Genomic DNA, 27,919 nt, shown 5'->3' on the forward strand with positions numbered 1-27,919 from the left:
GAATAATAATAGATAATAGGTTATAAAAACTTAATTAAAAAAAGTTCCGCGGTAACAAGAATCTTACATTCCATTGGTAGTTTGACTAGTTTGACTAGCTGCATGGGTCACTAGGCCCACTCATCAGTGTTTGGTTTGATATTTCTGACAACATATGCACGAGTAATCTTATTTATCGATGTAGCAGACTCAAAGCTAATCCAATTTTAAAATTTCTCCCAGCGAAAGCTGTATATTTTAATTGTTGAGTTCGGCTATCATTATGGATATTTTTATTTATAAATCGATCAAATAAATCCACGAATCCACGACTGGAGTTTTAGTCCTTAACACGGATACAGGATGGCTCAGAATAGTCGCATTCCCCGGGTTCTGGAACTGGATCGTAATTTTGGCTGGTGTTGGCACTGCCTCTGTGAACAGTGTCCCCTTGGCTTTGATCCAAGTTCAGGTCCTGCCTTGGGCTTTTTTGCGATGGCCGGTCGCTTGTCGACGCCGATGGCGCTGGTATTCCAGGAGTGGTACAGCAGCTGGGGTGCCCAGCTGCGGCCGATCGTCTATATACGGTGCTATTCATTGTCAACTTGCGCACGTTTTTGTCCGGATGGAAGACGAGGATGTATACCTTTGGTGAGTAGAGACATACTAGTGCCACTGAAGCACTAAGACTTATAGAAATGCACAAGGTGGTGATTTGTATCTGAAACAATAAATTGAATGTCACATCTTTGATTTTAATTTAGTATTGTTGGTGTTTGTGTTCATGGAGTAAAGAAAATTTTTGTACACATGGGTTTTCGCGTACCCACCCAGTTCACTTTTTAAACCTGGTAGTCGAAGGATATAAGGGGTATATTCAATTTGTGCTCGAAAATAGATGTTCATATGTGTAGCACGGAAGCAAATTTTTCCGACCCCATAAAGTATATATGTACATACAGAGTTAATTTTCAGAGGCTACCCTCCACCCCTCCAGCAACACGGCAGCTGCTCATTCTCTCTCTCTCGCACACCCTGATTCATGCAGTGTTTGGCTCTGTCGGTGGGGGCAAGCTAAAGTTTTGGTGTGAAAGGTGATGTATGTAGATGAAGATGACAGATTTAGAAAAAATTTAAAATGTAAAATTCGAAAAAACCATTTATCTTTCAAAGCACGAAAGCACTGTCGCACATGAGTTAAAATATGTACATATGTACATAGATGAAAATCAAAACGCGAAGGGAAATTCTGAGTCGCGTCCAAATGCGTCACTACAATTATACCCGGATGCCATAGATTTGTCCGTCCTGTGTGGTGGCGTAGAGGGCTTAATACCAAAATTTGGTTGATTTAGATCTTACAGTCTCTGAGATCTTGGCGCTCCCATGACGGGCGGAGGGCCAGACTGACAGACACAGACTTAGCAAATACATACCTCGTAAGAGTTTCCAGTACCGAAGTAAATGGGAACAAAGGCCAGCCAGATAATGCAAGTGGTATACATGGTGAATCCAATAAACTTTGATTCGTTGAAATTTTCGGGTATTTTTCGGGTTTTAATTGCATACACGGTGCAGATTGTTATCAGAATCATATTGTACAGCTGGGAAAATAGAAAGGACATATCCTGTATTTTGCATTTCAGTATTACCTCCGTCCTGTCTGGGTAGTAGAAGCGAGTTCCAGGCGGCTCCACTACCATCCATATCATTGTGATAAGTATCTGTATTGCTGCACACAAAAATATCACATTATTTGTATAGTTTTAGCGTCTGCGTTTATAAATACGAGTACATATGTATGTATGTACATATGTACGTGTGTGTATGTACGCTTCTTACCTATTAACGATGCCGTTATGACCACCTGTGACTGTGGACTGATGTAATTGAGGCGCTGGGCTGACTTGGAAGCAGAGTGGAAAATGCGTGAAATACGATTGGTTTTTGTTAGCAGTGCGCTATAAATAATAGAAAACCCAACGCCAATACCAAATCGCTGAAGAACGCAAGAGCCAATTGTTGGCTTTGCGATTAGAGCAAAGGTGTTGCAGTAACACACCAAAATACCGAAGAGAAGTGTATAACTAAGCTCCCGACCTGACGCCCTGACCAGGGGCGTATCGTGATTTTTGGCAAACAGAGCTATCACAATGATGGTAACTGCAATTCCCAATATGGCAATGGCCATGGGAATGAGGGCGAAGAGGGAGTTCCATCGCATGTACTGAATGTCCAAAGGAAAGCACGAAAGTTTATCGGGGTATGGCCAGAGTCCTGGGCCGCAGTCTTTGCATGTAAAGTCATCGTACACGTACTCATATGACTCGCAGCTGTCGCATATCCAGCAACAAGTATCTCCCTAAAAATGTATTTTCAACATTTTGAAAGCCTAAGTTAAATTGTTGGTCATACCTGCTGTTTTTTAATCATTCCAACCTCACATGGCAAGGAACAGGCTGAGGTTGGTTGATCAGCCGCCTTATTCCATACAACTGTTTGCGAATTCAGTTGCAGACTATTAAACCATTTGCCGATAACCTACAATGTTACATATTTTTGATTATTTTATCATTGCGGTGGAACCAATAGCAAGATGATGGGAAGAAGGACACGTATCAATGGCTATGGATACCTTATAGTGATATCCTGAAGAGTTCTCAAGACGTTGATAATTTAAAATGTCGTATCTAGCCAGTCCGTCACCTTGGCGATCAAACTTCACTTCGCTGCCTGCCAGATCTTCGCAGATGTAATGAGATATTGAAGGAAACGGAAAAGGGCATATTTTTGATTCGTTGTAAATTATAAAAAATATCAAATTTTAAGTTCGCAAGTAGAAATACGACACAAAAGACTCTACCTATAAATGACACGTTCAGCAGGTAATTGTTATAGAAATCCTTTCCGTCATAGCTGGCCATTTCGGGACATGCCTGGGACTTACTGTCAATCGGCTTCCTATACCACACAGTTTCTCTGTGTTGATGCTTTTGCTGTTCGGTATTTTCATCATTTTGTGTATTACAACGGTCGTTATGTAGATTATGCAGTGCATACGCAAATGCATACACTGCATCCACAACGAATTGCGTCTTTGACTCCTGCTCGTATCTGAAACGAAATTTTAAACAGATTTACACATCGGTAATACCACAAAAATCTTTATTATAAAGAAGTTTCACGAATTTCGGATCTTTTGGCTCAAAACCATGAATCTATGCGAAAAGCTTTACAGTTTCTGATTTATTTAGCTGTATCCGTGGAGATTGTAGATACACAGGCTAATGACCAAGAGAATATTGAAGTTTCGTATATCATTTGCTCCTGGTGGGAAATGATTCCGCTTACTTCTGGACGATTGAAAGCTTGGAATCTTAAATCCTCTGGAGTTCTGTCAAATTCGAAAAATACTTGAAAGTCTGTTAAGATATCTGGAGTATACTCAGGCGATAATTAAATGTGTAACTCGAAGCTCGTGAAAAAGAATTATGCTATAGTTAGGAATAGAGTCTCTCTCTTTATCTCTCATTGATGATACCATGGCACTTCTCACTAGAACTTTTGAACAAGAAATGGATTCCACGCCATCGATGTTGCTAATGTTGCTATTTGGGACTATAAGTCACCTGGATCGACCACTTACCCAACTTTCTCGGACAGCCGCAAGCTTCCGTCACAAAATTGCTTCGTCTTTGCTTCGGGCTGGGTCTGCATAGCGCTTGCATTTATACCGGGTGCATTTAGACCTGTCGCTTGTGTCAACAGACAATTGAATGTGTCCTCCCAGTACTCAGCAAACCAGGGATTGCGTTGATTCGTCCTTGGTGTGAGCTGCATCATATAGCGATCGAAGTCCTCGATGATCTCCGACTGCAGCTCTACGGTAATAGCACCCTCTGCTATTTCCTCCAAACCCTCCAAAAGCTTCTGCTGCTTTCCCCAACCGTCACTAGCAATCCAATGAAACTGCTGCGTCAATTTGGCCCGCTTCGCTGCTTGCAAAATGCCGCGCGCATCTTCAGCCCGCGTAAAAAGCACAACACCGCGAGCGTTCGGCTTTTTCTGCAGCTTACTGATAATGGAGTCGAAGACTTTGTCATCTGCAGCACTTGGTACCTTTTCAGCAGCAGCTATGCACACGTGCCGCTCAGTTGCTTCCTTATGAAACGCTTCTATACCGTATTCCCCTGTGAAAAACGAGAGTCGAAAATTTGAGGTAGGCAATTTTATCGGATGCATTTTTTCAGTTACCGTAAGAGCCTTCTGAATGAATTGTAGATACATAGGACCAATTAAAGTTCTTGATTATATCAACGAGTGCGACGGATTGAAAGGTATCTGGGGGCACAGTTCGGGCAAACAGATCGAAGCGTGATTTGTCTGACAGCGTTTTAGCGGTTGATGCCGGCGAGATTTGGGGAATGTGAAAAAGGCGCAGCAGATTGGCTACTTGCAATGACACTGAGCTGTAGGAGCCGCCAATTACCCCAAAAACGGGACCCGACGAGGCATTTTTTCTCAGATGCGGGCTAGATGTGTCTGAACATTCAAAAACAGAGGTATCCAAGTTGTTAAGCGAAGCACGCACAAATTGCAGCGATTGGTTCAGAGCATAGGTGTCTCTGGAGCAGGTATCCAGTATGTGAACCCCGAGGGTTATACCCGGAAGTATGTTGGTATCATTGTTTACACGATCTATTGCATACAGCATAGCCTCCAGGCGTTGCACTCCCCTGTTGTACACTTTTGGTCCACATGGAGCACCATCACCCTTCTCATGAACGGGGAACAGACCGCCAAGTATAATGTCTCCCGGCAGCGAAACAGACACAGTGTCCTGGGCGTGCGTGCTGCTCGGTCCCTTAAGCTGTGCCACTGGACTCCAAGACAAGATCACCAAGACAACGAGAGTTATATTACTTGTCCGTTTAACAAGTACACTCTTTTCCTGTCGCATCTTTACAAATGACCTTTTGCAGAGAGTGTATGTTAGTTTCCTTTTAAAAACTATGATGCACCTGAGCTCTATCGTTTACCATAGCGGCTAACCAACGATCGATTTTACCATTAGAAATAGCTGAAAGTACAAATATCTCCAAAATGTAATACAATTTATGAACATAGATAACATGTACATATTTTTTAAAATGGCAATTAAAACGAGAAGGGACGTGTGAGACGCTTCTTACGCGACACAACTTTTATACCCGGTACTCAATACTACACCTGTACCTTAGCGGTTTTTTGTCAAATTGTACTTTTTTTCTTCATCTGTCATCTACATCTACAACACTTCTCACGCCAACACGCCACTGCAGAGGCAGAGGCCGCGCACTGCAGAAGCAGAGTGTGAATGAGAGAATGTGAAAAAAACAAGAAAAGCTGCTGGACGGGGTTTGTGATGTAAATGTACGACGCGTCTCATAACGTTCCTCCTCGTTTTTTATACCCTGTTATCGAAGATTAAATAGGGTATATTGTATTTGTGCGAATAACGGTTGTATGTAACGCACAGAAGGAAACGTTTCTGACCCCATAAAGTATATATATTCTTGATCAGCATCAATAGCCGAGTCGGTATAGCCATGTCTACCTGTCTGTCCGTCGGTCTGTCCGTCCGTCTTTTCGTCTGTCCGTCCGTCTGCCTAGTAAACAGAAATCATAAGAGCTAAAGCAACCAAGTTTTGCATCAAGCCTTCCATGCTCACAATGTTACAAGTATATTTCAAATTTTCGACCAGCCCCCACAAAGGGCGAATATCTCTAACATCTACAAATTTTGAATAGAAAACTAAAAAGGACTAAACCGTTCCGTAGAGAATGGACACATCTATCTGATCTCCAAATTAAGATCAGATCAGATCATAATTATAGTCCCCACACCGTCCTGCAGCATTGCTGATACTTTTTGTTGTTGTTGTCATTCTTTCTCGTTCGCACACTCTGCCTCATGCAGTGTGTATGCATGTAACCTTAGTTTGATACATATGTACATACGTATGTACATACATATACTGACTGAGCACCGGGTATAACAGTTGAGATGCATACGAAGCGTCTCACAACGTTCCTCCTCGTTTTTTAAATATATTTATCAAAATACCAATGTAAAAAATTGGGTTAAAAAAGGGGTTTTAATTTAATTTCTTAGTTGGAAACCAATTGGAGAAAGTTGCATCTGAGTTTAGATGGTAGTATTTTTACATAAATATACATATGTACATGTGTAAGTAAATATGTAAATACAATAAAAAGTAATTATAATCATGCATCATTTGCCACTGTTAAAGTGAAGGCTTCTTTTTGAGCTTGTAAATTTGGCCAAGAAGAGCGGGAAATGCTTGCTTTAGTAAATAAAGAGAGGAAAATCAAAAACAGATTGATTGAAAGAGAGCCAAGAACTAAGAGACACCTTTTACACCCCCAAGTGTGTGTTTGTATAAGTGTAAAAGGCGACCCAGGAAAAGCTTTGAATGCAAGAACTTAAAGAAGTACCAACAACAGCAAGAATGGTACAATTGAGGATGGACAAGATGAGATTTGTTAGCAAAAACACCCGCACAGCACTAGCACCCATCTACTAATACAAACAAATATCCGTTAAAACACATACATACATATGTATGTACATGGTGTTAAAGGTATCGTATGCGCAGCAAATTGGAACCTATTGAAAAAATTGGGCACTCCAACTAAGAATGAGTCCATGTACATATGCACATACATATGTATATTTTATATTATTAATTTTTCTTTCTATTATATTATTAGACTTAAGCTGATAAGAGACTAACTCTATTAAAATATCCTTTTTAACTCTTTTTGAATATAATAGATTAATATTATGTTTTATACATATGTATCTGTATGCATAAATGTACATACATTCATGCATACTTATGTGCATATTTTTTTATCAACCGATACGGAAAAAAACACTATTTTAATTAATTACTTGAGGCACAATTTAATTCAAAACACTAAGCATTCACTTTTCTTAAGTTGTAACAGCCGTTAAGAGCGAACCAGGCGTACCTCTATTCTTTTCATTACCAGTAGTTAAACTGATTTACACATGATAAGCCAAAACAAAATCAGTTCTTGTATGACCAGCAGCACCAGCACAACAACAACCAACAAAGCAGCATCCGCAGCGTTGGTTCCAAGGAAAAGAACAACAGTAGAAGCAGCAGACATCTACAACACCATCATGGCCTCTTTTCCTTCTAGTAGCCCAACTCTCTAAGCAGGAGCAAAAGCACCGTCAGTAGCATCATTAAGAGAAAACAGCCTTCTCTTTTTGATGTTGAAAATAACAGTACCTTAAGAGACCGTTGTGACACTGTGATTTTGCGCGCTGTGAAATTCATTCTCTTTAACAGATTCCGAAATTGAGCGAAAGCTCCTGGCTTATGTGTATTTTGATGGTACTTGAAAGCATGCACGCATTGTAAAAGTTGAAATCAATCCCAGTTGTTTCCTCTTCAATTTTCTCATTGTAAAACTGTTTAGAAATGGAGGCAGGAAATATTATGCGAGTGATGTCTACAAAATAAAAGATATAATCCCCTTACCTTGTGTTAAAAACCCACACATGTCCAATTGCTCCTCCTGCTGTTCTTGCTGCTGCTGCTGTTGGATCGGAATTTTAGTCGAGTCGCTGTTCAAAATTCATTAGAATCTCATAACTATGCTTGATGGGCAAAAAAATCTAACTGTTTACATTGCATATCCGCAGATCTCCCCCGCCATAGAGGAATGCCGCCCTGGGGCCAATGCTTGTACATCTGCTGCTCCACCAGCCTCGTTGTTGTATTGTCGAGATGATACGCTTCTTGTGGGGTACCATGCTTAGAATTAGGGAATTTCTTTGCTAAATTTATGTTACCACGTAAATTTACTAATATGGATAAGCAGATAATACTTAGAGTAAATCCCCTTGGTCTTTTAGTAACGAGCTTACAGTAAGTCACACCTTAAGATTTACTGACTCTGTGCCTTTCAACCTACATTTCTAAGGGAAGTAGTGTCAGTATTCTAATTATTATAACTGGTAGTCTAAGAGTTTATGTATATGTACAGATGTATTAGTTCTTTGTTCGAAGTGGTAGAGTGTAACGTCAGGAGGAAACCGCATTAACTACATACATATGTACATGTGTGTACATATGTATATTCTTAATGTCGGAAATATGAAGCGTTCAAATGCAAAAATGATTATTATTGTGTGGTATTTTTAACGAAATTTTGACATTAAAAACTCAGGAAACTCGAAATTATTAGAATTAACCAACAAAAAAAAATAAAGTACATAATTTGTTTTGACATTTCAATTTTTTAAGTCAAAATGTCGTTAAAAATACTGCACAGTAATCCTCATCTTTGCATTTGAAGCTATATTAAGATATTAAGAAGCTATGTAAGATACTTAAGTTATATACAAGTGCAAACCGAAACCTCACAAAATAAGTAAAAACTATAAGCGTCACAACTTTTATACCCGGTACTCAGTCAGTGTACTTGCACCTTATTGTTTTCTCTAGGGGAGGGTGTCGAGCTAAAGGAGCGACTTGGCGTGAGCAGTGTTGTTGATGTAGATGACAGATGAAGAAAAAATTTAAAATTTGACAAATAACCGCTGAGGTGCAGATGTAGTACTGAGTGCCGGGTATCTCGGTCCCTTCTCGTTTTTTTATTTAATTTGAGGTCCTTTTACCCTGCATTGTTGGCCTCTATATCCACTCTCAAATGGTAAACTCCTGACTTCTCTTTGAACAAAAACATTTTTATACCCGGTACTCGAAGAGTGAATAGGTTATATTGTATTTGTGCACAAAGAGAATGTATGTAACGCACAGAAGGAAACGTCCCCGACCCCATAAAGTATATATATTCTTGATCAGCATCAATAGCCGAGTCGATTGAGCCATGTCTGTCTGTCCGTCCGTCCGTCTGCCAAATTTTGGCACCAGACTGCTGTATGCTCACACTGAAACCAGTGTATTTCAAAAAGTTGTGACGCGTAAGAAGCGTCTCACACGTCCCTTCTCGTTATACCCGGTACTCGAAGAGTAAATAGGGTATATTGTATTTGTGCGGATAACAGTTGTATGTAGCGCACAGAAGGAAACGTTTCCGACCCCATAAAGTATATATATTCTTGATCAGCATCAATAGCCGAGTCTATGTCTGTCTGTCTGTCTGTCTGTCTGTCCGTCTGTCCGTCTGTCCGTCCTGATGAGCGCCTAGTACTCAGAGACTATAAGAGCTAGAGCCACCAAATTTTGCATCCATACTTATGTATGCTCACACTGTTACAAGTGTATTTCAAAAATGAGCCACGCCCCCTTCCGCCACCGCAAAAGGGCGAAAACCTCCCCCCAAAACTAAAAACGCCATTCCGTAGGGAATGACAATATCTATCAGATCACCAAATTGGGATACGATTGGATCATTATTATAGCCACAATGAAGAATTTAATTTGCAGTGGCCAAACCCACGCCGTCCCGCAGCATTCACACTCTGCTTCGCGCTGTTTATGGCCTCTGCCCCTGATACTTCTCTGCCTCCGCCTATGCCTCTGCCATGACTCTGCAGTGTGTGTCTATAGGGGAGGGTGGCGAGCTAAAGGAGCGTGTTGGCTTGAGCAGTGTTGTTGATGTAGATGACAGATGAAGAAAAAATGTAAAATTTGACAAATAACCGCTAAGTTGCAGATGTAGTACTGAGTGCCGGGTATAAAAGTTGTGACGCGTAAGAAGCGTCTCACACGTCCCTTCTCGTTTTTTGATTAAATCATCGCAGGTTTGATCGGATTTTGATCGCAGCTACTTTGCCGCATTGATCATTGAACAAAATTTGACTTTTTAACAGATAGAGAATGCATTTTGGTCATACTGGTCACCGGGGGAACTGAACTTTAAGCAATATACTAAAATATACTGTTACTATCCTGAAAGGTACCCATGTCGTACCCATCGCCATCACGAGTCATAGCTTAAATATACATATCTCGATTACCTGCAACTCTGCACACTATTAAAAAAACTAAGTTTTTCTCGGTATGTTTTGAAAATATGAAGGTATATTTCGGAATATTTCTAAGGGTCAGGTGGTATAGGTAATCGATAGATCCGCGGTCACACTGACAGAACACATTGCATGTGGAAATTATAAAAAAAGTAGATTTTGGATTAAAAAAACAACTAGAAATAGAAGTTAGTTTATTACTGTTCAATAATACACTTTGGGTGGACTCTTTTGTTTATTGTAAATAATTGCTTTGTTACGGAACGTGCATATGCGCCAGGTAAATTAAAGGGTAAGACGAGGACTTGCCAACTAAAATTACATGACAATTTAAGCCAAGTCGACGTTTTCGGGTATTTAAAAACATCCTCTTAATGTAATCCTCCTCTTAATCCGGTTCATTTTGTTAAAAGATATTTTCCTTTTTACAGTTAAATATATTAATAAAGACAGATGCACGCGTTTTTTTTAATAGGGTGCCTTTGTAAGAGGTTCAGCTCTCATTCTTGCTCATCGCCGTGCGTCTCATCACCAAACGGCAACGTCGGCAATATTTAGAACTAAAACGTTGTAAAGATTTTAGACAAGAACTCTAGTGAAGTTAACTATTTGTGCATATATCTACGTATATGGATGTACTTTTGAACACTTAAAATTTGCTTAAGTAAAGCCCTTCGTATAGATATGTATGTGTGTACATATGTACACATGTACGTATGTAAAAAAAAATCTCTAAACTCTTGGTTCTCATATATTTAAATAGTCTTTTTTTTTAGTTTAATCTTGCAGATTAAAAATTTCTGGAAGTAATATCTTGATCCATTTGCAGGTAAGAAGGACACAGCTAAGCAGTGTAAAACAATTAAATTGATTGCTCGAATTTTAATTTGATGTACAAATAATTCTGCCTGAGTCAGATGGTTGTGTGACGACCTATTGCAGTGGGCCCGAGATCGCCACAGAAATCGTCAATACAGCGGCTAGATTTACCGTTTGGCGATTTCAGATACATTCATACATATAGGATTGTTCGTAATGCAACAAGCTACGCCAAATTTATCAACACAATCCGATATAGCTAAAGCCATGCAGCCTCATTCAGCACAAAATATGGTAAGTGAAACCTTAAGTGGACCCACAAAAACACTTTACTGCAGTAGATGTAGACCGCTGGCTGGTGATAAAGAATTATATTTCCAGCTTTTATACAACATTTACTTTAAATAACGTTAACGTGGCTCAATATTTCTAAATTCGCAATTTGAATCTTGAAAATGGATAAGCTTTATTAATACTCTGTGTTACTTATATTATTTACCTTATCTCAACTGTGGGTTTTTTCTATAAATGAACGTCCGACGAAAAGTTTGAAGTTGTAGCTACGCTTATGTATGTATGTACAGTTGCGGAGAAAACAATAGCACTGTGTGGTACAACAGTCTTTATTGTGTCAAAAAATAGGTTCTATACAACATTTTTTGCACTTTGCTGTAATATAAAGTAGGTTGAAATGTCAGCTATCTTAGAAAAGTCTACTTACTCTCAAAATGTTTGCTGTTCTCAATAATTTAGGAAATTTTTCGAAACAAGCGAAATAGAAAGACAACAAAAGTTGCACTAAATTTTATATTCTATAAAAACTTGTACTTTTCCGAGCCTTGTGAAATATTATGTTTTTAATTGATATAAAAGACAGCTACAAAATATTAGTTGTTACGGGTCGTCGAAAGCTCTTTTGGGGAAGAAAAAAAACCAAAGCGTCAAAACTTTAACTCCAAAAGAAGAGAGCTATCCGTATGTGAGTAGGTTCCTCATCTAAAATAATTGTTTAATGCTTTAAAACATGTTACCAACAAGAAACTCGTAAAAGAATTGGCGCAATATCCACTTTTCGGTTGAATATGCTGGTTCCTGAGAGCAAGAGGTGTCCTTTTAAGCCAGCCACAGAGCTCAAAAAGGATCCTAAAAAAATTCCAAAGATAAGCAAAGCTAGATCTAGTTTAAAAGAATATAAATTAAGTTTACGAAGTCTGAGAAAAAATTCAGTTTAGCAAAGAACCCATGGGGAAAAGTAAATACAAGGTAGAAAAAGCACTGGAGTTGGCCAAAATATATATGGATATAGATCCTGTGATCCGGAGAGAGCCAAATTTTTTGTTGTTGCAAAAACTGTATATCTCATTTAAAACGACTACCAAATGAAAAACACAACTAACACAAATTATATAATAAAACATTAATACTGCCTTAAATGCAATAGAAAATGCCGTTGATTTGTGTATTTTTATCAGGCCAAAACAGACCAGATAGAAAGCTCTAAAGGGATTTGTTGAGATGAGTCCCTCAGTAAAGACGCGAAAATAAGGTTACATTTAAGAAAGGATTCTGAGCCTTTTTTATTGCTGCCAAAAGCTTTAAAACAAATTATTAACCTTTGAATACAACTAAAGTAAATTATAGTACTGAAAAATTTAGGAAATATCTGATAAATTTGAAGTTATTTGAGCTTTTACGAAATTGCTGCTATTTTTGTTGCCGCCTAAATACCGGATTAATTTCTTTTCCTTCCAAATATTTCCAACTAAAGCCATCAAAGCAAACCATTTCTCTCGGATAATTTGAATTATGCCTCAAACGCCGCAGCTGTACATACATTTCTGATCCATGAAATTGACTCAGGAATTTTCCCTAAGAAAAATCATGTTAAAAATCCAGCTAAGAATGACTGGGAAAATATTTTTCGCCATTAACCAGAACCCTCTTTCTGAATAAAAATAGTAAATAATTAGACTTCTAAGTAAAAAGGTTTTTTTGGTAATAATTATTTTGTGTGAGTACCAACAGTATAATGGTCAGACTTTGCAATCACTCGAATAGACTCAAAGTAAAATAATAGACAAAAACTTCAAAACTTCGTAAATTTTTATTTTTTAATAATATTTGAAGCTTAGCTGACAATGTTTGTGGACAACTTTTTTTGGAATAGCTTGGTAAAATTCTTCATTATATAAAACTGAAAGGTATTTTAACGAGTTCAAATAAAGCTTGCTGCAGTCGTATTTGTTTCCACTATGTAATGTTTTAAGATCCTCAAATTGTCCATGAGAATTATATTCTATACTTAAAAGCTATCCCTCTACGGTCCCTCCCATATTCTGATCAGGACAGATTTGGTCTTTAATCCACCACTGACATTAAACACAACTGTATATATTGAAATGTTTAGTATTATATTTTTGTAGAACAATTATTTATCTATTGCCATGGATCTTTTCTGCCAGTAATAAGTGTATACAAAATTCGGATCAATCGAATATTTGTTCTCTCTCTTTTGTTAAATTTTGATGTTAATTTGGATGTTTCCCTGGCTGAAATGTCTCTGAACTAGTACTAGTACCAGCAGAAAAGCCTTTTTAATTGTTTTACCTGGTTTTCGAAAAGTGTTTTTTTTTGAAATTAAGTTTTTGTTTATAGAGGAAATATGAAGTTGCGTTTACGACCAAATCAAAGAACTTAGTTTATCTACAAATCAAACCGCTACCTCTAAAAAACCCATAACAAAAAAATACAATTTTTTAGAGAATACCCCCAAAGAGACGACGCTTCTGACGTGTCACGTGTCTTTTATATTTTTCAAATTTTAAATTTTTTCTTTAGCTGTCATCTACATCACTTGCCACGCCAGCACGCTTTTTTATCTCGCTCCCCTACTCAGAGCCGTAAACTACACGAATCAGAGTGTGGATGAGAAAATGTGCAAAAAAAAAACAACAAAAAAAACTGCTGGACGGGGTGGGAGCAGCCACTGAAAATTAATTTCTTCAATCTGGCTATAATGATGATCCAATCTAGTCCAAATTCGGTGATCTGATAGATATGGCCATTCTCTACGGATCGCGTTTTTACTTTTCCCTTATCTTCAACGTTTTGGATACATGAGATTTTCACCCTTTATGTGGCGGAAGGACGCGATGCGAAATTTTGAAATACGCTTGTAACTACATATGTAATATCCAAGCCATATGGCTGTAATTAGGTTGGTCTGTTCGTCTGACGTTTGGAAACGTTTCCTTCTGTGCGTTGCATACATGCATCCACTTTCAATATACTTCAACTTCAATTAGTACTCTTAGTACTGGGTATAAAAAGTTATGCAAATGCGGCCATGTGCAGACCTTAAAGGACTGCTTTGGGCGGTCTGAAAAGTAATCGGCCTTACCAATATAGCACATTTCTAACCGACTCAGCTAATTGCTGAGAAAGTTTCAGACGGTTTTGGCAACTCTGGTCATTTTGACGGGAGTTTTAGCATGGTCATTTTTGGATTTTTTAGACAAAATTTAAAATAGTAAATTTTGTGCACAAATAAATTTTCTCTTGCAAAAAAAAACCTCAAAAAAAAAACTCAGAGTCTGGACTATATTTTTCAATGGTTAGAAAGTGTTTTACTGTATTTCGTTGTGTCCGTACAAGTAAAAACGATGCAACACATCCTGGACTCCAAATTATGGTTCTTTCCCAGACAAAATTTAAAATTCACGATATGGTGCTGGCCGATTGAAGATTGAAATTCCAAGAGTTTCTGGAACTATAGGCAACCACATCGCTAACTGGTTTTAGTTTTGAATTGAAAAGAAACGAAAAAAGGCCATTCAGCCAGTTGTTTTTTAATGCACGCGGAATTATGCACATTGACTATCTTCAGAATCGTTATTGGATAGATTTAATGAGAATTTTAATAAGAAACGATTACATTTGGACAAGAAACCTAGTTGTTCAGCGGGACAATGCAACGGTGCAGACATGTCCAGAATGGTGAATTGGAATAGCGGGTGTCTTTTAATTTGATATTTTGTAAATGTTCCTTTATGGATTTCGTTACTTTACTTACTTTTGACCTTATTTGAAAGAAAATGATACAGTTTGGTTTTAATTTCATAGTCCAGAAAAACATCTCAACTCTTGTGATCTGTTGTAGATATTGCCAGCCAATAAAAAGTCCAAAAAGTATGCTCCACAGGTGCCGCCCACAAAGCCACAGCCTCTTCAGCAGTCCCTTCAACAGCAGCAGCACAGCCACACGGCGTCACAGTCACAGTATTCGATAAGCAAGGCTTACAATGTTGTCTCAATACTAAAGACTTCAACGCCGAGCACTCACCAGTCAGCCCTCTTGACGCACCAGCAGCAGCAGTCTCATCACCTCCAGCACACGCAGCAACAACAGCAGCAGCAACAAAGTTACGCTAACGTTGTGAACAGGCCCATGGCAGGAGCAGGCCCAGGACCAGCAGGATCTCAACAGTCCACTGTTCTGTGCAACGGCGCTAATATAATGACTGTGAACAGCTGTTCTTTGAATCCGGGGGAATTGAATTCTACAGCTATTTACAATATATCAAGCCACCGGGCGTTACCTGGTGGCAGCCTTGATGGAAATCTTCGATTCATGAGCGTTCCGGACATGAATAAAAATGGGAACTGCGTCGGCAGTGGTACGGTAGCGGCCAGCAACAACTCCCTCGCCGGAGTGGGCAACGGTTCAAGTACTGGAAGCACCATTGGTGTCGCTATTGGTGCAGCCACCGCTGGGACGTACATGCACGAAAAGAATCTTGTTGGTGTCGGCGTAGGCGTCAGTTGTATTGATACTAATAGGAAGTTCGATTTCAAAAACAATAGCTATCAAACAGCGTCGGCAGAGGTAATCCATCGAAAAAGCACACATGGCACTCGATCGCCTTGTGTCTTCCACACCAAGAAAATAATTGAAATGAACTTTTTATTACTGATAAAATGCCAAAGACTTCTTCTTCGTATCGATTATTTTCCGAAAACTGTTCATTTGGCAACCAACAAATACGTTAGATTTGATTCCAGTGATCCGTTTTTACATACAACAATACGATTATTTGTAAGAGTGTTTAGTAATAGATGATGCAGAGGAAGCTCTAAAAACTATTGGGAAGTTTACGCTGATAGTTTTTTTTTCTCTTTTTCCTAAAAACTTGTAGTTTTCAATTAACAATTTGCAACTAAAGAGTATCCTGGAAGAAATAAATAAAATGAGTTTTCAAAGTAATATTCCCAATAGTTATATATGTATATTTGCAAAGGTTGGTGCCTCGGCCACTCTGTAAAGGTCCCTGTAAACTGCATATTATTTATTAAATCAAAGCTATGGTATCCTGTATAATGATTTGAATCATTGTGAATAATTTCTTCAGTCAAATCACTGCGATGACTGCAGTCTGAAATTACTCAAAAAATACAACGGAGTTCGTGGGCACATGGCAATGCCCAACTTAAAACAAATTTTCCATCGAATATTTCTCTTATTCTCTTATTTATTGCAAAACACTATCTTATTAATCGATCAGCAAATTTTTAAGTTGCGTTCTCTCTATTAGAAAATACAAAGCAGAGTGAGCGTCAAAATAAAACTGAGAATATTCTGATCTGACACAGTAAAAATGCCGATATCTGTTTCGTTCGGTCTGTTTTTGGCGAGTGATTCGATATTATATACATACATACATATGTTTTTAACGAGACTCGGATTATAATTACCCGAAAAAACCGAATACCGAACCTCGCCTAATTGATTCGATTGACTTTTCATGCAGGGGTCTAATTGTAGGGACGGTTGCTCAATGGTCCGCAAAAGAAATATTAGTTTTAAACTTGAAAATAAATCACTTTCGGTCTCGTCAATATACAAACGTACATATATAAATAAATTATTAATTATTAATCTTTAAAAAACAAAATAGAAAAAAAAAAAAATGTATATATAATATATATACATATATATGTATGTACAGTGGGGAGCACTGTTGAGTACATGTTCACAATGACTGACTTTCGACACCCATAACTAACACACATAATGCAAACTTAACCAAAGGCCGGTAGATGTAAAATGGTGTGGGGATGTTTTAAATGGTGGCACGCTGGCCCTCTACAAAAAAATATATACAGTAATGCGAAATAAGCATGCTTTGGTCTTAAAAAGTCCTTATTACTAATTTGCGACGTTATAAGCATAGCGTCTGAGTCTGTTAGCGCCTTAGGGCGACCTTAGACTTGCTGTTTCGGGACAAAATTACGCATCTTTTCCCCTCAGATTACCACCGATTGACTAATGACAAGTTTTTCAGCAGTATTAGATATCGTATAGCCATTTTCAGTGAGCTACACAATAATATTTAAAATTTCTAGATATTGTTTCTTCATTCTCAGGTACAAAATAGGCACTATTTAACAAAAATGCATTAAATCTGCTTTGATTATTATGAGAAATGTCTTAATTTGATATTAGTATTACAAGAATATAAAAAAAACGAGAAGGGACGTGTGAGACGCTTCTTACGCGTCACAATTTTTATACCCGGCACTCAGTACTACATCTGCACTTTAGCGGTTATTTATCAAATTTTACATTTTTTCTTCATCTGTCATCTACATCAACAACACTACTCACGCCAACACGCTCCTTTAGCTCGCCACCCTCCCCTAGAAACACACACTGCAGAGTCGCGGCAGAGTCAGCGGCAGAGGCAGCGGCAGAGGCAGAGGCAGTGACGTGTCAGGGGCCAGGCCATAAACAGCGCGAAGCAGAGTGTGAATGCTGCGGGACGGGGTGGGTTTGGCTACTGCAAATTAATTTCTTCATTGTGGCTATAATAATGATCCAATCGTATCCCAATTTGGTGATCTGATAGATATGGTCATTCCCTACGGAATGGCGTTTTTAGTTTTCTGTTATCTTCAAAATTGTTTTGAAGGTTTTTGGGAGGTTTTCGCCCTTTTGCGGAGGCGGAAAGGGGCGTGGCTTATTTTTGAAATACACTGGTTTCAGTGTGAGCATACAGCAGTCTGGAGCCAAAATTTGGTGGCTCTAGCTCTTATAGTCTCTGAGAACTAGCCGACAAACAAGACGGACAGACGGACGGACGGAAAGACAGACATGGCTCAATCGACTCGGCTATTGATGCTGATCAAGAATATATATACTTTATGGGGTAGGAAACGTTTCCTTCTGTGCGTTACATACATTCACTTTGTGCACAAATACAATTTACTCTTCGAGTACCGGGTATAAAAATATATTTAACGTCAAATCTGTAAGCATATTGCTTACAAATATGCAAATATGTCAAAGAACGAAAAGTGCTATTCGCTATTCAAAATTGGTTAAGTTTGCATTATGCGTTTAGAAGTTATGGGCGACGAAAGTCAGTCATGGTCTTCGAAATATGCCACCGCATGAACATGAACATGTACTCACCAGTGCTCCTCTCTATATAAAATCATCTTTATCATGGCCCTATTTAAGAGCTCGAAAGTGATTTATTTTCAAGTTTAAAACTAATATTCGTATATTTATATATATAAATATAATTAATGAATACAACGAAAAATAATGAAATACAAAATATTGTAGTTATAAGTGCGCAAAATCCACGGGCGGAAGATAGTACAAATATTTATATTTTATAATTTTGACTTCATGTCCAGAACCCAGCACAAACCATGATATTTGTATTAACTAATTTTACACATTTTCAGTACGTGTCAACGGGAAACAACAGTTCAGGGAACTCCCGTTCAAATCAACCAAGCGGTGGCATATTTCGAGGACCACCCCCGGCGTCTAATGCTCCACGTGGCGGTGGCGCCGGCGGCACCCGTCACGTCCATGTACAACCTATGTATCAACAGGCAATACACCAGAATATGGTGCTGCAGCCGTACACTCAATACAACCCGCGACAACAAACATTTCCAGCTTCTCACCTGCAATATGCGCCCCCTCCAATACCCTACTACCAGTACCAGTATATGTCGGCACTCCAGCAGCAGCCGCCGCCACATACCCGTAGCGCCGTAACAGTCAATACGAATGTGGGCAACACCATGTCACCGGTACAGTCCGGGCCCAATGGGCCGCTGGCTGGTCCCGGGGCCAGCTCGACACAGCTGCAGTTGCTTACAAGCACTGTTCAACAAGGGGCGAATACTGTCATAGGTGTGGCTGGACCTGGCAGTGGTGTGGGCCAGGTTGGCGTGGCTCCAATGGTGGGAGTCGGTGGGATGCCAACCAGCGTGCAACCTCCGTCAGTTCAGTCGCAGCCAGCGAATAGACGTCGACGTCAGCATCGTTTGCAAATCATCGATCCGACCACCAAGAAAAATATATTGGACGATTTCGATAAGGCAAGTAAAACTACCATTGATTATTGATTGTCTTTAATCTTCTACGATATTTTCATAATATTATATATATTTTGTTATTAATATTACGATTACGATATTCCCCATAACAGAGCAACTCGACTGCGGACAATGACTTCTCGGAGCAAGGATCTTCAGCAACGGTGACGGCTCCTGTCGTTCTGACCGAAACTCCTATTTGTATTCCAACGCAGGACTCTGTTGGTATACATATTTCCAATAACGTAACACTGCAGGCAGGCACTCCAGACTCGAGGACCAACGTTCCTTATCCTATAGGTGAGAGTGCGTTGGGCGTTTTTTAATTGAGCATTTAATTGTTGATATCTTTTACTTTCTAGAGCAATTGCCCATACAACGCCAAGATATCGGGCAGACTCCAATCGTATCCGCCATGTCTGATGCACCATCTGTTGAAATATTGCCAACGCCTCAGAAGGGAAGAAGCAAAAAGTACGTATATGAAATTAACATGTTTCACCTAACAAATGTTTATCAACTTAACTCAACTTCTTCTAGAATCCCCATAGTCTCTCCAAAAAACGTATCTGAGTCCCCTGTCTTTACCACTTGTAAGTAAACGAAATTAGTATACTAGTCAAAATAGTAAGAACTTTCTATGTACATGTCGTGGAACATTTGTTATGAAAATTCTCGAATGTTTAGAAATGAATGGCTACCATTTTTACATGTTTTAAAGATTAGAATTTTCCAAACAACTTAAATGAAAAAGAAAAGCGGAAAACCATCTTTATTCAATTCTGAGCGTAAAATTGTACTAAATGGACATTTTTGGTTTGGTCAAAATGATTGAGGATTGTTGGTTTTTATTGACCTCTTGCATATTAAAGTCGATTTAAAAAAGCAGATTGCCAAGATTCTTCAGAAAAAAAACGGAAAATGGCAACTTGGCCCCTTAAAGGACGAAAATCTGTGATTTCCACAGTTTTAAGGAAATCGCAGTTCCGAAGAGAATAACCATATCTATCAGACTCCCGAATTATAATCAGATTGGATCACTATAACAGTCAAACATGTCTACAATAAGTCCCAGACGGATCGCAGGCTTCATAAGGGCATCCGGATGGGATAATGGATAAAATAGGGTCTCACGGGAGAGAAGGGAGCGAAACATGCGGTGTCACAATGGGCCGAAACCGGCCTAAGTGTGTCGGGTCTCTGACAATCCCCGACAGCCGCCTCAACCTAACCTAACCTAACAGTCAGAATGATGAAATATATTTGCTGTTACCACTCGCTGAGTTTAAGTCGGTCGCCTCGAAAGCCACTTCCGTATTTGTTATGTAAATCCCTTTACTACATTAGAGGTTTTGTTTTACAGAGGTATATTTAAGATATGAAATATAATAATGATTGAAATCGATTTGATTTATCAGCCATTTAGTCTTTAGTTGGTGAAAGTAAGGTCTCAATTGAACTCTCAAACGAACTCTCCGACGACCAGAACAACCGAAAGTCATATAAAAAGGGAACAAGATGTTTAGAAGAATTTTGTTGTGTATTCGGGCACACATAACCAACGTTTTAAACCTGACAGTTGGGCAAGAGTTGGTTATTCTTTTTTAAAACAAAACATAAAGAAAATTTCCTCATGGTCGTAATAGCACGTTTTTATACCCGGTACTCGAAGAGTAAATAGGGTATTTTGTATTTGTGCGAATAACGGGTGTATGTAACGCACAGAAGGAAACTTTTCTGACCCCATTAAGTAAATATATTCTGGATCAGCATCAATAGCCGAGTCGATAGAGCCATGTCTGTCTGTCCGTCCGTCTTGTTGAGCGCCTGGATCTCAGAGACTATAAAAGCTAGAGCCACTAAATTTTGCATCCCTGTTACCCTGTTACAAGATTATTGAAAAAATTAGCCTCTCCCCCTTTCCCAACCCCCCCTTGCAAAAGTACAAAACCGCACAAAGCTACAATTTTGAAGATAAAAGAAAACTAAAAACGCCATTCTGTAGGGAATGACCATATCTATCAGATATGGATCATTGGGATCAGCTAGGATCATTATTATATCAAGAATGAAGAAATTAATTTGCAGTGGCTATCCCCACCACGTCCAGCAGCTTTTCTTATATTTTGCATATTCTCTCATTCCACAATCTGCCTCATGCTTGTTGAGAACGAGAAGGGAGGTGTGAGACGCTTCTTACGCGTCACACCATTTATACTCAGTTGGTATATCTGTACCTTATTGTTTTTTTGTTTTAATTTTACATTTGACATTTGACATTTTTTCTAAATATGTCATCTACATCTACATCACTTCTTACGCCAACTCGCTCTTTTAGCTTGCCCGCCTCCTATAGAGACGCACCCTACACGAAGGAGAGTGTGGAATGGGAGAATGTGCAAAAAATAAGAAAAAGTGCTGCACTCCGAAACGCTTCCTTCTGTTACATTTTTTCCCCACAAATACAATATACCCTATTTACTCTTAGAGTATCGGATATACCAAAAAATGCCAGGCTGTACCAGTACAGAAAGTCTTGCAAAATAAAAAAGTACAACAAAAAAGTTATATTCAAGTGAACAGTAGTGTAAATACTTTATATGGTGAGTACACTTCCCTTCTGTGCGTTGCACACACCTTCGAACACAAATCTAATATAACCCTAAACTTTTCTTGTATCGGTTAAAAAATAGCTAATAAGAAGCATACAAAGCATACATACAGGCAGCCTTTTTAAGATGACTGTTGGTTGGTTTGACATATTTCTTTATTATTTCTAACTGAATATTATTAAAGACAGGGTGCCTAACAAACTTGTGAAATTTCGCTAGCTTTGGTCGCCGTTTGATACTTAGCGAGGTAAACCCGAATATGCCCCATTATTTTTGCTCAAGCTCCGTCAAGTTGTCCCAAAAATATGGATCGTAATATTCTGCATTTGTTTTCCAGAATCAAGATCATGTCGTTCAACTCCACCCCAGTGGTCTACTAGTAGACCAAATGTAACCAAACCCAAGTGTCGCCACATATGCCGTGAGCTCTGACCGAACTTTAACTTCTCCGCATTTCTAAGGGACCCGGTTTGCACGGAAAAAGACTCGAAACCGTGAAAACCTATTTCAATCAAATTAAGACCCAAATTAATCGAAACACAATATGATTTTATTTCAGGGCTCGGCACCCATACAATTAAAGAGCCGTTTTTGCGTTTGTGTGCGAAGACGCACGCAAAACGGAACATTTCACTTTATTGGCATTGGTACGAATCACTGTAATACGCGTGTACGTGAGGGCAGCGCAGAAGCAGCGCCTTGTTCCGCACCCCAGGGATAGGGCCGTGCCGAGCCCTTTTTTAATTCATTGCAATAAACCAAATAAAGAAAAAAAAGTTCGATCAGGACAACGTCTAAAACTGTAGGGTCTTACGCAACTTAATTTGATGAATAGAAACACGAATATTAGGAATACGTGTGAACATACAAAACAGAAATGACAATGAAATAAAATCTCTTTCTTTATACATATGTTCTATGTTTTGTCGTTTTAAATACCCGTGGAATATCTACTTATTTAGTTTTTGGTTTACATTGGCTCTAATCAAAAGTTTGTCCGAGGCAAAAAAAATAAAAAACTTTCGGCATTGCAACGTGGTCACTTCTGGTCATTTCTGTGTGTGTTCGTTCATTCATTAGTTCGATTCCGCACACATGCTCAATCGCTGTGCGTAGCTGAATAATAATTGATGCGAGTGTGTTTAGACCTTCTCTTTATAGATCGCCATCGACTAGGGGCAGTCGGTCGGCGGACGTCTTTCTATGTTGCTCCGTTCGTAATTCGGTTCGTAGCGAATTGGTTCGATGTGATCACTGTGTCTGGGTGCGTGAGTGTTAGTGTGATTCGATATCTGTGTCTATCTATAGCGCCTAGGCAACAGCGCGACAGTTTGTCGGTAAGAGAACGCACGTCGAAGATGAATAAAATACTTATATATGTACATGTACACATATATGTATACACACAATCGTATTATTTTTATGAATGTACATATGTACATACATATGTATATATAATGTTTAACTTTTTGGGGACGCTAGAACCAACCCTCTGTAGATTATTTATTACCTACTAGACATCTATTAGAATGCTTTTCATTTGTTATTATATTTTTATCTATACTCTTTATTATACATATGTATGTTTTATTCATTTGTCTATAGTCGCCTGTGAAGTGTATTCACTTTGAAATGTCATTCTTTTCAGAACCTGGGGAAATAAAATGGTATTGTAGTATCAATCAAACTCATTTATACCTGTTGCTCCAGAAATGCAAGAGTGTTAATAGTTTGGGCTTGTGTACACACCAGATAGAGAACAAGTTTTGGAGCCATATACATACATGTATACTAAATTTGTATGCACTAGCTGAAATCATTGAGAATTTTAGGACCCCTGCAGAGTGCTCCCATTACTTAGTATACACCCAGCTGTAGATATCTACCTCTTTCAATTCATCATTACGCCGAATTGTATGGAAATGCATGTATATAAATCTAGCTTTGCCCATCTAGTCACCAAAATGCTACTTATACGTAATGTTCATTCGTATTCTATTTTGGATACTTTTAATTTTTTTGTTAACATTTGATTTAATCTAACGGGCCGATGTTCTCGTAGTTTCTGTTTGCTTCGGACATACATTTACTGTATATCTGAGGTATACATTCGGCATGAATGAATAAAACAACCGGCATTTTAATAATCGCACAATATTTAAACGAATTAAAGTATATGTACATATAATGACTACATTATTGATTGATTTACATTATTGATTATAATGTACATAGATTTACATGTACATTTAGCGGTATCACAATGGGCCGAAACCGGCCTAGGTGTGTCGGGTCTCTGACAACCCCGACAGCCGCCTCAACCTAACCTAACCTACATGTACATTTACGTACATTTACAATGTATATAATAATTTTAGTCGTTTTTGATCAATTAAACGAAGGAACCCACTTTTAATGAAAGATATGTGGGTTAGAAATGGTCTGATAACAATTTTTTGTTTTCTATGGCAGAACTTTTTTTGAACCATTTTTAAAATCTGTTATTTTTTTAAAGCTTTTTTCAGAGGTATCGGTTTTTATTTTTCACATAACTTAAGTATTTTAGATCTGGTTTAAAAAACTTTGTATATTTAAAAAGCTGCCTACCCCCCAGTTTTTTTTTTTTTCTCATGCTCTGCCTCGAGTAGTGAGCGACTTTGCTGGAGAGGGGCGACCCAAACTGGCGTGTTAGTGTGGGAATTAATGTAGGTGACAGATGTAGAAAAAAATAAAATTTTAAAACTTGAAAAAATCATAAGGTTACGTACAGTAGGGAACAATGATGAGTACTAGAATATAAAAGAAAAACGAGAAGGGACGTGTGAGACGCTTCTCACGCGTCACAACTTTTCTACCCGGCACTAAGTACTACATTTGCACATGAGCGCTGTTTTGTCAAATTTTTAATTTTTTCCTCATCTGTCATCTATGCACATCAACAACGCTTCTCACACCAACATGCTCCTCTAGCTCGCCCCCCTTCCCTAGACCCACACACTGCAGACTCGCGGCAGAGGCAGAGGCCTCACACTGCGCGAAGCAGAGTGTGAATGAGAGAATGTGAAAAAAACAAATATAAGCTGCGGGACGGGGTGGGTTTTAGCTGTAAATTAATTTCTTCATTGTGGCTATAATAATAATCCAATCGGATTTAGTGATCTGATAGATATGGTCATTCCCTACGGAATGTCGTTATTAGTTTTATTTTATCTTCAAAATTGTAGGTTTGGGAGGTTTTCGCCCTTTTGCGGGGGCGGAATGGGGCGGGGCTCATTTTTTAAATACACTTGCAACAGTGTGAGCATACAGAAGTATGGATGCAAAATTTGGTGGCTCTAGCTTTTATGCTCCCTGAGATCCAGGAGCTCAACAAGACGGACGGACAGACAGACATGGCTCTATCGACTCGGCTATTGATGCTGATGAAGAATATGTATACTTTATGGGGCCGAAACTTTTCCTTCTGTGCGTTACATATGTATGTATGTATGTACATCCGTTATTCCCCAAAAATACATTATACCCTATTTACTCTTCGAGTACCGGGTATGTTAAGAATTAATAGTTATTATTTGTTTTATTTAATTTTTGCACAGCACACACAATTAACAAAACAAATGTATGCTTTATAATTTATTCTATCCAGCTGATGCAGATGATGCAGGTGCAAAACCAGGAGCTGCAACCAAAACAACCAAGGAGGCTACCCAAAAAAAACAATCGTATCAGACTGCATCCACTTCCCAGGAGATTAAACAGGAGCCACCGCTTTCTCAGATTACAGCGGAAGTGCCAGGCGCCGCATCGGAGGAAACCAACATTGCAACTATTAATTCAGACGCTGTTCAGTCCGCCGATAACCTTTTAACCGAATTGCAGCATTCAGAGACAGCAAAAAATCAGTCTGTAGACGTTGCCAAACTGTCAGAGACATCGCGTATTGATGCTGTTACGGTCGCTTCTGTCGAGGCCAAGCCGATCCACAGCCTCTTCCCATCAACAGAAATATCAAAAAACGCAGCTGAGGAAAGCTTAGTTCTAAGCCAGGCTCACCAGGGCGAGGCGCAGCATAAACAGCAGGGACCAACCTTCGAAAGTGCAACCGATGAAATTGATCGAGCGCCGATGGCATTAGCAGAAGAGATTTGTACGGAGACCCAGAGCCGACAGCCCAAAACAGTAGGAGAAACAACGACTAAAGAACATTTACCAAAAGGTGTAATGGATACAACGCCTCTACCTGAGCTGGCACTAGAAACGCAGTCCAGTGTTGCCGCGAAAGACGATTCCGAGCGTAAGCCTGAGGCAAAGCCAGATCCACCCGAGACAGAGTCACAGCCTGAGCATCAGCATGAGCTTGAGAATCAGCCTGAGCATGAACCGGTTTCCGATCCCAAACTTCAAGCAGATATTAAAGTGCAACTGGAACCAGAAGACACTGGCACAGCCACAGGCGCAGAGACAGTTTTAGCATCGTTGATTAATTACAATGAGGGACAATGGTCGCCCAGCAATCCCAGTGGAAAGAAGCAGTACGATCGCGAGCAGCTTCTGCAGCTTCGCGAGGCAAAGGCCTCTCGTATACAACCGGAAGTAAAGAACGTCTCGATACTGCCCCAACCAAACTTAATGCCGTCGTTCATCCGCAACAACAACAACAACAATAAGCGAGTGCAGTCAATGGTTGGTGTGATTGGAGGTCGCAACAGCGAGTCGGGCGGTGGATTCATTGGCAAACAAGTGTCGATGTCCGGTGTGCAGGGTGGCGGTGGCAGGAGCAGCATGAAGGGTATGATTCATGTCAACCTGTCGCTAAACCAGGACGTAAAACTGAATCAGAACGAGAATGCATGGCGTCCACGAGCCGTAAATAAGTCTGACAGCAGCGCAGACGTAAAGGCCACTCAGGAGAAGGATGAGTTGGTGCGACGAGTTAGGGGAATTCTGAATAAGCTAACCCCCGAGAGGTTCGATACGCTGGTCGAGGAGATTATCAAATTGAAGATTGATACGCCTGACAAGATGGATGAGGTTATTGTCTTGGTTTTTGAGAAGGCCATCGATGAACCAAACTTTTCGGTTTCGTACGCCAGGCTGTGCCATCGGCTTATAAGTGAGGTGAAAGCTCGCGACGAGCGTATGGAGAGCGGTACGAAGTCAAATCTGGCACACTTCCGGAATGCCTTGTTGGACAAAACGGAGCGGGAGTTTACGCAGAACGTCTCACAGAGCACCGCAAAGGAGAAGAAACTGCAACCAATTGTGGATAAGATAAAGAAGTGCAACGATCAGAACGAAAAAGCGGAGCTAGAAGCACTCCTGGAGGAGGAAGAGAGGAAAATACGTAGACGCTCCGGAGGCACAGTTCGGTTTATCGGGGAGCTCTTTAAGATATCCATGCTGACTGGAAAGATCATATACTCCTGCATTGACACACTGCTAAACCCGCAGTCAGAGGATATGCTCGAGTGCCTCTGCAAACTACTGACAACCGTCGGGGCTAAGTTCGAGCAGACCCCCGTCAGTTCAAAGGATCCGTCACGATGCTATTCGCTGGAAAAGTCAATAGCCAAAATGCAGGCAATCGCCTCCAAGAGCGATAAAGACGGCGCAAAAGTTAGCTCCCGCGTGCGGTTTATGCTCCAAGATGTTATAGATCTGCGGAAAAACAAATGGCAATCGACGCGCAACGAGGCACCCAAGACAATGGGACAAATCGAAAAGGAGACCAAGAACGAGCAACTATCGGCACAATACTTTGGTCCGCTCTCCGGCAGTACCCCCGTTGTGTCCCAGGGAGGATCGGGAAAGCGGGACGATCGCAGCAATGCTCGATTCGGAGACTCTCGCTCTGGCAGCGGCTATTCTGGCAGTCACAGCCAGCGTGGAGACAACGGAAGCCTGCGAAACCAGCAGCAAAACAACGGGGCCGGTGGCAATAGCTCCAGTGGTGCTGGTCATTCTAATGGAAACAACGATGACAATACATGGCACGTGCAAACAAGCAAGGGTAGCCGCTCGCAAGCGGTTGATAGCAACAAACTGGAGGGTCTGGTAAGACGAGTTTTTCTTAAAAATA

The 27,919-nt window shown here is 39.7% G+C and overlaps 2 protein-coding genes across 5 annotated transcripts in view; one reads left to right on the forward strand and one right to left on the reverse strand.

Moving 5' to 3' along the window:
• Positions 1-21,799, reverse strand: LOC117902975 (metabotropic glutamate receptor). Its single transcript, XM_034814635.1, has 12 exons — positions 21,787-21,799; positions 15,316-15,321; positions 7,557-8,251; positions 7,018-7,486; positions 4,234-5,059; positions 3,626-4,169; positions 2,843-3,093; positions 2,615-2,721; positions 2,395-2,520; positions 1,822-2,341; positions 1,416-1,711; positions 1-700 (listed from the first exon to the last, which is right to left on the reverse strand). The coding sequence occupies exons 5-12, from the start codon at positions 4,937-4,939 to the stop codon at positions 320-322; spliced, it is 2,931 nt and encodes a 976-aa protein (XP_034670526.1). The 5' UTR covers positions 4,940-5,059; positions 7,018-7,486; positions 7,557-8,251; positions 15,316-15,321; positions 21,787-21,799; the 3' UTR covers positions 1-319.
• LOC117902972 (eukaryotic translation initiation factor 4 gamma 3) overlaps positions 10,126-27,919 on the forward strand; it is a 20,348-nt gene continuing 2,554 nt past the window's right edge. The window contains exons 1-8 of one of the 4 annotated variants that reach the window (XM_034814631.1): positions 10,126-10,292; positions 10,930-11,125; positions 14,991-15,716; positions 18,584-19,231; positions 19,342-19,528; positions 19,591-19,702; positions 19,769-19,821; positions 25,487-27,894. In XM_034814631.1, coding sequence (XP_034670522.1) covers positions 11,048-11,125; positions 14,991-15,716; positions 18,584-19,231; positions 19,342-19,528; positions 19,591-19,702; positions 19,769-19,821; positions 25,487-27,894 — 4,212 coding nt within the window. In that variant the 5' untranslated portion in view covers positions 10,126-10,292; positions 10,930-11,047. Of the gene's footprint in view, positions 10,293-10,817; positions 10,842-10,873; positions 11,126-14,990; positions 15,717-18,583; positions 19,232-19,341; positions 19,529-19,590; positions 19,703-19,768; positions 19,822-25,486; positions 27,895-27,919 lie in introns of those variants that run through there. The other 3 variants (XM_034814632.1, XM_034814630.1, XM_034814633.1) reach the window with 3 other exon arrangements.

This window comes from Drosophila subobscura, chromosome dot (genome assembly GCF_008121235.1).
Source record: "Drosophila subobscura isolate 14011-0131.10 chromosome dot, UCBerk_Dsub_1.0, whole genome shotgun sequence".
Lineage (NCBI taxonomy): Eukaryota > Metazoa > Arthropoda > Insecta > Diptera > Drosophilidae > Drosophila > Drosophila subobscura.

Excerpts from the sequence above, each read along its gene's own strand:
- LOC117902975 (XM_034814635.1), bottom strand. The coding sequence starts at position 4,939 with ATGCGACAGGAAAAGAGTGTACTTGTTAAACGGACAAGTAATATAACT. Across the intron at positions 2,722-2,842 it reads GCTGAACGTGTCATTTATAG|ATCTGGCAGGCAGCGAAGTG; the intron begins GTAGAGTCTTTT and ends ACATCTGCGAAG. Across the intron at positions 2,521-2,614 it reads CTTCAGGATATCACTATAAG|GTTATCGGCAAATGGTTTAA; the intron begins GTATCCATAGCC and ends GTAACATTGTAG.